Raw genomic sequence first — 11,201 nt, 5'->3', positions numbered from 1 at the left:
TGTTACTCACACATCTGACTGGGATGAGCAATGCCTCTCATCACAGTTTTCAGAGGCTGCACCGACCCGTCCTTAATTCCGGGGCCCTTTCAACCTAACAGGTATGCTTCAGTGTGATCTGCACGTCTGCACCCCGTTCTCGGGCCTGGGGACTGCAGGGCAGACAATGAGGCCCAAGAGGGGGCATCCGAGGTACAAGGCTCCCCCAGGGCCCAGAGGGCGCCCGGCAGGCTGAGGCTTGGGCACAATGATGAGCCAACGGCTCTGAGGATCCGGCACCTTGTTCTCAACACAGCTGTGAGCTCATATTGTGTGACTTTAAACAGCAGCTGGGTTCCACCTCTCCCCAGAATGCTGTAGCTTCACTGCTGGGCCAGTGCCCCAGTTCACCAGGCCCACTCAGGCTGGTCCCTCTGTCTTTACTAAGGAAATTATTAATGACGTGACTAATTTGATTTTAATATTAACAATGACGTAGCAACTTACTAGGACTTCCCTGGTGGCTCAGACGGTAAAGCGTCTGCCTACAATGTGGAAGATCCGGGTTCCATCCCTGGGTCGGGAAGATCCCCTGGAGAAGGAAATGGCAACCCACTCCAGTACTCTTGCCTGGAAAATCCCATGGATGGAGGAGCCCGGTAAACTACAGTCTGTGGGGTTGCAAAGAGTCAGACACGACTGAGCGACTTCACTTCACAGCAACTTACTAAGCAGCTGCTTTCCCAGACATCCAGCAGCCGAGTGAGTCTTCAGGGCAGCCCCCAGACCCCCTCCCAACCTGGGAGTAGATTTTCAGCCTTTCCTGCAGGAGAATGTGTGCTCCATGTGGTCAGCCCCATCACAGAACCCAGGGTCTTGCCGCCTCTCAAAGGAGCCACAGGAAGACCCCACGACTCTGTGGACTGAACCTGTGAAGAAGAGGCTGCTCCCAACCTTTTCTCTGAAGCGGCATGAGTCTTTCTGATGACACATATCTTCATTCGAACGTTGCTCTTATTGTGGGGAAAGGAATGGAGACAGAATCAAAACTGACGCGAAAAGAGCAAACCACTTGTCTCTAACAGTGCTGCTTTTTATTTGTATGGGACTGTTCACTTTCCAGAAACTTTTCCTATTTGCTTTTCATGTCGTTGTAGGAATACCGGACAAAGGTAAATTTTTTAAAATGGAAAATAAAATGAAAACGACTTCCCATCCCGTCATCCACACACGGTGACCAGACTCAGTCCTTTCAGATTGTTCCATGCATGCTTGTACCCCCCTTCCATGAAGCATCCAAATTTCTCCACAACCATGAACTTAAACACTTGCTTTACAGTCAGTTTTCCACTCTATTAGGAATGTCCTTCCAAAACACCAGCCCTGAACATTATTGCAACCAAGGGGCCACCTCATGACCCCAACACCCAGATGGTCTGGTCAGTACCACCCTGGGGTGTGGCCCCCCCTTTGCTGCCCCACCCACGTCCCTCCACACGCCTCCTATCACGCAGGCTCATGTCCCCCCTCCCCAACAGATGGGACAGGAGCAGGGTGGCTATGCAGTGTCCGCTCCTCTGCCCTGAACTTGCGGACCGGACTTGGAGGGCTGACCCCAGGGCAGGCGCTCGGGGCAGGCGCTCAGAGCAGGCTCAGGCAGGGAGCGGAGCCCAGCTGCAGCGCCCCCAAGCAGGTGTTGCTCCTGATACCCCTTCCCAAGCAAGGAGGGGGATACCAGGGAGGAGAGAGAGTCTGGGCAAGGCTGTGGTGGTGAAACATGGTTTTATTGAGAACATCTCATGCCCTCTGTCTGAGTGACAGCGTCTCATGCTTGGTTCTGGCTGGTCTCGGTGCAGGAGGAAGCTCATGCGGGGGTCACGTGTGGCCTGGACATTAATGTAGATGTGCGGACACCAAGGACTGAGCCCTAGTGACAGCGTCCTCAGCTGAGTTACATTCATAGAAAGTGTCTGAGTTCTAGAACAAAATTAAAAGCATATAACCCAAAGTTGGAGAAGCAAACCGTTTTCGGGGCTCACTCCACAGACCACCTTAAACTGCTCACGGCTGCGTCCATGATGCGCTGTCAGCACAAGCTGTGGTCAAACCACAAGTCCTTGGTGGGGGCGGGGGGCCTCGTCCCTCCAGACCCTGAGTGAGGGGGTGCAGACATACTGCCAGAACAGGAGCTCAGAGTCAGGATTAAGTGAGAACCCCCCACCCCCACTGCTCCCAGCTGTGAGAACACAAACCCAGCACCCCGGGCTGGCTGCTGGTGAGGGAGAGATGGTCCCAGGACTCACAAAACTGGACCCACACAGTCACACTCTGCTTTTTCCATCTGTATAGGTTTGATGAAAAATAAACCTTCTGAGAGAGTCACTGATTCCATAGAATTTAAGAGATGGGAATGCCAGCTCACTTTATTTCTCACGCCAGATCAAAGTGATGATTGGGGCAGACCTTACATGTTGGTGTGAGGTATTTTGGAAATGCCAAACATCCATCCTTTTTGTCTGTTTTGAGAAAAGGGGTAGGTGGTGAACCCTGGGACCTGCCCAGCAAGGAGACCCAGAGGCTCAGCCCCAAGACAAGGAGAGTAAGGGCTCTGTAGTCCTGAGGGCAACAGAATTATTCCAAGGAAATAAATTCCAGAGAAGTATATATCTCACGAAATGCTGGTTTGTACATTTTAAAATAAAATAACTCGCTTTGATCACAATAAAAATCTCCAGGTGAAAAGCCCCTTTAAGACTCAGAGTCAATCAGCAGGGAGGAGTCCAGTGTCCTGACCCCAAGCAGGGGGTGAGGGCTGGAGAGCCCAGCGTGGGTGCCTGCCTCGGCCCCACCCCCACGAGCCCTGGCTCACTTTTCTACAACACAGGACAGCTGCCCCTGGGCTGGGCACTGCAGAGGGGCCAATGTCTTGGCAGAATTAACACTCCAGGCTCAGCCAGCAAGTCAAAACAGAGCCCCTCCCATCCCCACCGGTCAAGCTGTTCTCAAAAAGGTAAGATTTTTTTCAAGAGATCAAGTTCTTGGTTATGTCAAATCTCTGTTTCTAAAGCCCAGATTAAGGACCCGAGACGTAAAGGACTCAAGGGAACAGCTCCGCGGTGATGCCCTGTGGGCATCTGGGAGGGGTGTGTAAGATGCTGGGCTCCCTGATCTCTTTGGGGGTTGAGGGGGTGCGCTCCCTACTTTTCCTGCCTACAGACAGACAGACACACAGATGGAGGAGACTGGGAGTGCTCAGGATGATCGGACTGGAGACTTCCTGCCTATGAGCAGCGTCCAGCTCTCCTGTTCCAGGAGCAGGGCTGGAAGCCCTCTGGCCTCGCACAGGGGTCCTGCCCACCCAGGGCTCCCTGAGCCCCCCACCCCTGTGAACCTTGGCCACCTTCCCCCTGGCACCTCCTTGGCATCCCCAAGAGGCCTGAGCACTCTTGGGGCAAGAGCCCCACGCCAGGCCCGTGCTGCCTGGGGGCACAGACCCGCCTGGGAGAGGCAGTAGCACACAGCTGAGGCCCTGGGGACCAGCACATAGGGCATTCAATTATCTGGGGTGGGGGGAGATGGGCGTGCAGGGTAGCTTGTGTGTGCGCAACACCGTTCCTCTGGACTTTGTAACAAAAATCCACGTATTTTTTAAAAAACTAAGTCCATCTTCCAATTCCCATTAGAAAAAAATACCATCTATAGAGACGAGAATACAAACGCAGGGGCTCACAGACGTCTTTTCTGAGTGTGCAGGCCCCACCGGGCCCTGTGCTGGCAGGGTCAGGCTGAGCCACGCTCCACAGACGGAGGTGTGGGTGATCTGTCCTTTGACCCGCTCACCCCTGTGTGTGGACAGCACCCCCAGCATGCGCCCACAGGGCACACTATCTCACGTCTCTGTGGTGCGAGGAGACACCCGGAGGCCAGCCCTCTTCAGCTCCCACCTCCCACCCTGAGCACAAGGGTCACGGCCAGGGCTGTGCTGCTCCTGCTTATTAAGTCCATAGAGGACACCCCTTACTCCCCAACACACCCCCTGGGCACACAGCCTGACTCCTGGACTCGGCTGGGGAGCGGAGTCTGCCCTCTCACCCATAGTACCCCAAGACCCGGAACTGGCACTGACCCTGCGAAGGGCGGGACGCTCCTCTGGGGTCCTGAGTGAAGCAGGAGGCAGTCAGTGTGGACTCTGCTCAGCGGAGACGGCCTCCCAAGGCCCCCCTGCCGCCCTGACCCCAGACTCGCTGGCTCGGCCTGCCCGGGCTCGTCCCTGCAGTGGGGTGCCGACCCGTGTCCCGGGTGTCCCAGACGCCAGACCACCCCCTTCCCTGCCGTGACACCAACACCTGACCTTGGTTGAGACCACGCGAGCAACACGTTGTCTCGCCAACTTTCAGCCTGAACACTTCTTATATTTCAAACACATGTCTTTGATAAAGTGGGAAAGAATAATTTAAAAATACGCCTTCAGTGGCATTTTCCAAGAGTGAATATGTGTAATTCATCCTATTTCCATCCTGCGAGGATTCTGGGACGGTCGTTCACATCCACGCATTTCAGAGGAGGGACCAGAGGGAATCCTAGGCCATTTATTGTGCAGTCGGCCTGCGGACTCCTTCTGGTCCTTAAGAGTTAAATACTGCTTAAAAAACCCAAGTGAATGGCCAGGCTCACCGGCCACGTTTGACCTGTGATTACCAAGAGGTTTTCCAGGATGTGGTCTGACAAGGGGTACAGAAGCTTCTAGAAGAGGGGGCTGCAGACCTGGGCCACGGTCCCAGGGGCCACCTGGCGGGTCACTGTGCTGCAGGTCAGCCTCTGTGGGAGGGCAGCGGCTATGGGGGAAGGGGCCATGGGCAGACAGGGATGGCTTCCTTAGGCTAGCTTCCTCGCTACTTCCTAACGCCCTCCATATGGAAATGCCTCTTTGCACTTAAAACAATGTGGCATAAGAGTGACCTGGCATAATTATTTCTTATTTTATAAACCACATTCCTAGTTCTGAATAAATTATTCAAGAATTTCACACAAAGTAATTTCTATTTTCCTAAACTTCAGGAAGCCCTACTTAGTAGAACTCAATTTCTAAACGTAAACTGAGATTGAAAGCAGTCACTGGATGACTCAGAGGGGAAACGCTGCTGCTGAGATGCAGGTGGGGACCGGGACCCCGAGCCCACACCCACCACCCCACCCCGCCCCGCACCGCATGCCTGCCCCCAGGATGGCGCCCGCCCGCCCACACCTGCCCCAGCCCGGCTGTGAGGTTGGGGCTGTGCTGCACGCCGTCAGGGTGTGAGTGAGAACTGGTCCTGTTCCGTGGGCTTCTCCACCCAGGCGCCCAGCCCGGCCTTGATGAAGGCTCTGAACAAACAGGCCTTGGCAGCCTGGTACTCCTTGGCAACCAGCTTGGACTCGTGGTACACGTTGGGTTTGGTGATCTTGGAGCGCAGTAAGTTGGAGGGAACCTGTGAAAAGACAAAAAGGCAAGTACGGCTGTTCAAGCCATAACAGTGGAAAACACGATCCAGTACGGTGTTCGAAGAATAGCATTTGAACCTGTGCTGCTTCTGGGGGACCCCACTGACCCCAAGGACCATATCACACAGAGCCACGACAGATGCCCCCATGTGCCTGCGTCCTCAGCCCCAGTGGCGGCTTCGCAGTTAAACAGGCAGGTTGCTGACGACCCATGAGCAGGGGACTCAAAATGACACACTAACGCTTTTGGGTCTTGAACAAACTGCTCTGCTGTTTGGTCACAGAGAACTCAGTTCGCTCTGCCTTGGCCAACGCGTTTCTGTGCAGCCAGGATCTGCAGGGAGGGCAGCTGCTATGAGGCTGCCTGCGTGGTGACCCTCTTGCCATGTGGACACGGCAACTTCTGTCCATCACAGATAAAAGCTTGTGACTCGACTTAATAGGTGAAAACTGGTCACATACGGATCCACTAGAGAAGATTTTATCTGGGGAAAAGGGGACCTGTTGCTGTGAAAACCCTCCAACTCCAAAACAAATCTCAAAATCAACAGGTGTAAGAGGCTTCCTGAAGGGCTGAGTGAACTCAGGGCAGCCCCAGGTTGCAGGGCCCAGAAGTCTGCAGGGACGGGGAGCGCCTGCCAGGCAGAGCTGGTGGGGGGCCGAGTGGAGGGGCTGCTGAGTCCTGCTTTCATATGGGGGTGGGGCCGGGGGTTGTGGGCTGAGCCTGCTTTGGATCTGAGGAGGCAGGGCCTGACTGCCCGCTGAGAGCAGCCAGAGGAGACGGGGAAGGGTGGCCGCGAGTGGGTGGGGGATCTGGGCGCCTCAGTACCTTGCCGTGTACACGCATCCAGCGACAGTACAACGCGTGCTTACACAGGCGCGAGGCGCGGCCCAGCTCGTCCTTCCCCGTGGTGGCGTTGATGACCTCGATGGCCGAGTCGCCCACCGTCCAGTTGACACTGAAGTTGGGGGCCTTCCCTGGCTGCCGCGCCTCCGCGTTGCTGATGCCTGGAATGGAACGAGACGGGGCAGGTGACCCGGGTGCTGTGGGGACAGGTCTGATGGTTGTCAGCCAGGCACATCCGCCCTCCCAGCAGCTCAGCTCAGTCCAGTGATGCAGCCCAGAAACACGCCCCTGTGGGGAGGCGAGCAAGTCCACAGAAACCCCCAAACCTGAGACTTCATGCATTCTGAGTTCACTTGGGGCCCAAACTGCTGACATCCAGGAGCAGATGGGCTCTGTTTCCAGGTTAATTCAGGGGCCACTTGGCTGTGCACCTCGGCATGTGTGTGCTTGGGCCCTGCCGCCGGAGCCAGGCAGGTTCAGACCCCTCCGCACATGCATGACACTCAAGACCCAGCATACTCGCCTCTCAGCGAGTGTGCTGGTGATTTCTCAGCAGGGTACACCTCTCCTATCTTAACTAGTCAGAGGCTCGTGCTGTGGGGCTGACAGGTGGATGTCCTCAGGTCACTGGGGATAGAATGCAAGTGCCCACCACGGGCAGAGTGACGCAACCCCACGGATCCAGACACAGGCCACAGGTCTTGCAACAGGAGCTGGTTTACGGTGGCAGTACTGGACCTCAGGGAGCTCCCCCGGGGCCCCTCACTCTTGGTGACCACCTCCTCCCCCTTGCACAGAGTGTTAAAGCCAGGACAGTAGGTCCAGGCAGCCCACGGCTGGCACCCAGGCCTCGGTCAGAAGCCTCACTTCTTCAGGGCAAAGCAGCAAGAGAAGAACAGGGAAAATTCATATTTACAGGCCACCAACCTCGGGGATCCATTTCAAGGGACAATATGTGTTCAATGTGATGTCGTTGCCCCCTCCCCCAGATGTGCAGGGGAGGGGTGGGTGCCCACTGTGCCCGGCCTCCCCTTGGCCCCTCCACTGCCTGGTGGGTGCTGGCATCTGAATTCACATTTGGATAGCACTGGGTGGAGCTTCCTGAAGACCCAGGTATTTAACACAGACCCCATGATGGAACCCCTGGGGTGGCTGCCCAGTCTGTCTTCCCCAGGGAGGTGGGTGGGGGCTGTCCCAGGAGAGGACGGGTATCGGGCACCGGATGGGAGCGTGTGCTGGGACCACTCCACCCTGGGTCACCTGTCCTTCTGAGGTGACTGCCAGGGTGACTTCAGGTCAGCAAGTGAACACTTGAAAAATGACAATCTGTCCCCAGGAAAGAGTACCGAATAAGAGGCGCACATCCCCTCGAGTCATTTGCCCACAGAACTGCCTGGCCCTGCTAATCTTAGTTCTGACTCACCAGTCCTCCTGGCTACAGTGGTCACCTCTGAGGTCTTTGCCCAAGCCCCACGCAGGGGGTCCAGCTGCCTGACTTGCTGCACGCCCTCCTCCCAGAGGCAGTGTAGAAGAGCCTAACCGCGGAGGGGTGGAGCCCGCGATGAGGCCGAGTGGAGAACACACCGCCTGCACAGAGCAGAGGTGTGCTGGTCCCGACCTCCAGGGACATCTCCTACAGCCCTAGCCCATCGACCCGCCTGTCTTCTCGAGTGTGCACAGCCCCCGCCTGCGGAATCCTCCCAGCAAGGCCAGTCCCCCCTGAAGTCCCCCACTGGGGCCCAGGGCCGCTCCTCTCCAGCAGCCTGCCTCCAGCTCGGCGTGGGGGACTTGACAGCTGAATGAATCATTTTTTTCATTCTAAGACATGAGCCCTGAATTATTTCACTTTCCATAAATGCTTTAACTAAATTAGAGGACATCTCACAGAGTGAGCAAACCCTCAATAAACTGAGCCTCTGGCCCCAGAGTCTGCCCCCATCCCCAGTCCTCCGCCACGGCAGCCACCAGCAGCCCGACCCCACACCACTGATCATTGCTGCCTGCCTTAGTATGTGTTACACAAGTGCTTTCCAGACCTTCAAATTAACGTGTGATCTCTGCACTTACTAGAAGCATGTATTAATAAGGCTTATTCCTTACATCCTCTCTGTTCTCAGAGTTACTGTCTCTCAGTTGTTTTCTCATATAGATCACTCTCTTCTGTGTTTATTTTCCTCAGGAGTTTGATGGCCATTCATTCACGTTTGTGAGTAAACGTTTTGGCTGACGAACAGAGGCATCTGGCATGGCCTCCTGAGCCTCTTTCTGGGAAGGGCCTGAGCATACTGGGAGAGTCTGGACCCACACCAGTCTAGACCAAGAGTCCAGAGTCCAGCTTGGCCCCTGACCGGCTGTTGGCATGGGAGCCTCACCGTGGGTAGTACTCCCGCCAGGGAAGCTCTGGCATCATCCCAGGTGTCCAAGGGCAGCACATCCTCAATGCTAACCCTCTGTGGCTCCAGGCACTTTCATCAGCTGCTGGGTCTGGGGCAGCTGTCACGAGCACACGTGCTCAGGTGTAGTTGGTTCCGTAGGTCCCGTGGCCGGCACTGAGTGCACTCAAGGCCACAGCCTCTTGAGGACGGAGTCAGGACCAGTGGCTCGGGGGAAGAGAAGGGGTCTGTTTAGGTACAATTGGTGGGGAATCTCGTAATGGAATGGAATCTTCTGTGAATGAATGGATAACGCTTATATTATTTTCTTTTGCAATCCCATGACTCCTCGACATAAGATCAAAATCAAGGGTTACTCTTCACTGTTACTTAAACCTTAGAATTGCAACATTTTACATTAAAGCTAGACATAGTCGGTTAACTAACTGTATAAATATTTTTTACGTGAAAGTGTTAGTCACTCAGTCATGTCCAACTCTTTGCAATCCCATAGACTGTAGCCTGCCAGGCTCCTCTGTCCATGAGATTCTCCAGGCAAGAATACTGAAGTGAGTAGCCATTTCCTCCTTCAGGGGATCTTACCAACTCAGGGATCAAACCCAGGTCTCCTGCATTACAGGCAGATTGTTTACTGTCTGAGCCACCAGGGAAACTCCATAAATATTTTTCATATTCTGAGTTAAATAAACTACCATCTTAAGCAAGAATGGAGAAAATAAAGCTACAAGACAGCAATCAGTCCAAGGTTCTAGTACCAGCCATGTACTTTCCTGGGGCAGGGAGCCCACATGGGCCCAGGAGCTCCTGTCTACGAGTCTCTGGGGTCAACACTCCCGCAGGACAGATGCCCAGAAGGAGCGTGTGTTTCCGGGGCTGCAAAGTGAGAATAGAGCTAATGAGCTAACCACAGACCATCGTGCAGAAAACAGAAAATGCAGCAACAGCTTGGCGGCCCTGAGAGTGTCTCTGCTGCGGTATATCCAGTGTGCTGAGTCAGAGCTTTTAGAGCAAAAGCATGAGAAACTGTGAACGGGCCTGGTAACTGACATAAGGGAAACTCAGAAAGCTTGGCTGGTGGCGCTGGTATTTCTCCTGCTTCCCTTGTAAGGGTGCTTCCTGTGCCACACACGGTGTGATCAGATGCATCACACACACAGTGAAGAGCAACGGATGCCTAGGGGACCATGGCTCCTGTTACAGAGGCTACTGCTCACTCATTAAATGGCCAGGACAACGTGCAGTTACCATCCGGACTGAGTGTGGCCTTCATTCTGCAAACGCACGAAACCCCGAGCAGAGCCAAGGGGGAAGGACACCGAGGGCACAGCACAGCAACGGCCACGCAGTCCGTCGGCCGGGCCGTGTGTCCCGGGCCTGCAGCCCTGGAGTGGAGCACCTGGGGATGTCCATCTCATTTCATCAGCAGAGGCCCCTGGAATGATGGAGGGGGTGGGAACCAATGGGAAGCATGAGTCTGCGAGGGCACGGCGGCCACACACACCCCTTTCTGTCGTCTTCAGCTCCCCAACCCCAGACACAGATCGTGAGACTGCGGGCGCCACACAGTGGACCTCAGGCCAAGTCAGACCCCCTTCTTACACCAGCTCGGGGTAGGGGGGTGTTTAAAGCACTAACTTAGGCGAAACACTGGCTGCCCTGGTCCACAAGGTGATATGCACGCTGCTGGCAACCTGGCCCAGAGGACAGGGGACCAAGCCAGCCTCACCTCCAGGCCAACAGGGCTGGTGGGTGGAAGGGAAAGTGCCCCCACCCCAAGCAACACGCCCTCAGGACGAGAGGGGAACTCCAACTCGGGTGCAGGGGAAAGAGGACATTGGGCAGGGCAGGGCAGCAGACCCCAGCACAGACACAGAACATGCGGCTCCACGGGAGGCACCCCAGACAGGGTTCAAGGCCTCCATGTGCCATTATATCTACTGGTGTGGGCAAGAATCCCTCAGAAGAAATGGAGGACCCCTCAAAGCTAACAAGAGTCCTAGATGCAGTACTTGTGTACAATCTCAAAAATGACAGAATGAACTCAGTTCATTTCCAAGGTAAACCATTCAACATCACAGTAATCCAAGTCTATGTCCCAACCACTAACGCCGAAGAAGCTGAACAGTTCTATGAAGACCTACAAGACCTTCTAGAACTAACACCAAAAAAAAGATGTTCTTTTTATCAGAGACAGGAATGCAAAGTAGGAAGTCAAGAGATACTTGGAATAACAGGCAAGTTTGGACTTGGGAGTACAAAATGAAGCAGGGCAAAGGCTAACAGAGTTTTGTCAAAAGAACACACTGGTCATAGCAAACATCCTTTTCTAAGAACACAAGAGATGACTCTATACACAGACATCGCCAGATGGTCAATACCGAAATCAGACTGAGTATGTTCTTTACAGCAGAAGACAGAGAAGCTCTATACAGTCAGCAAAAACAAGACCAAGAGCTGACTGTGGCTCAGATAATGAGCTCCTTATTGTAAAATTCAGGCTT

The 11,201-nt window shown here is 54.6% G+C and overlaps 1 protein-coding gene across 5 annotated transcripts in view; it reads right to left on the bottom strand.

The window, feature by feature from the left end:
* Nucleotides 1-1,059: 1,059 nt before the first annotated feature.
* Nucleotides 1,060-11,201, bottom strand: part of ADARB1 (adenosine deaminase RNA specific B1) — a 112,738-nt gene continuing 102,596 nt past the window's right edge. For all 5 annotated transcript variants that reach the window (XM_065942672.1, XM_065942671.1, XM_065942674.1 and 2 more), the window contains 2 exons: nt 6,290-6,468; nt 1,060-5,447 (listed from right to left, as the gene is read on the bottom strand). In XM_065942672.1, the coding sequence (XP_065798744.1) occupies nt 5,268-5,447; nt 6,290-6,468 (359 nt within the window). In that variant the 3' untranslated portion in view covers nt 1,060-5,267. The remainder of the gene's footprint in view (nt 5,448-6,289; nt 6,469-11,201) is intronic.

The sequence above is a fragment of the Muntiacus reevesi genome, chromosome 8 (genome assembly GCF_963930625.1).
Source record: "Muntiacus reevesi chromosome 8, mMunRee1.1, whole genome shotgun sequence".
NCBI lineage: Eukaryota > Metazoa > Chordata > Mammalia > Artiodactyla > Cervidae > Muntiacus > Muntiacus reevesi.
This window is presented reverse-complemented; position numbering and strand designations above follow the sequence as displayed.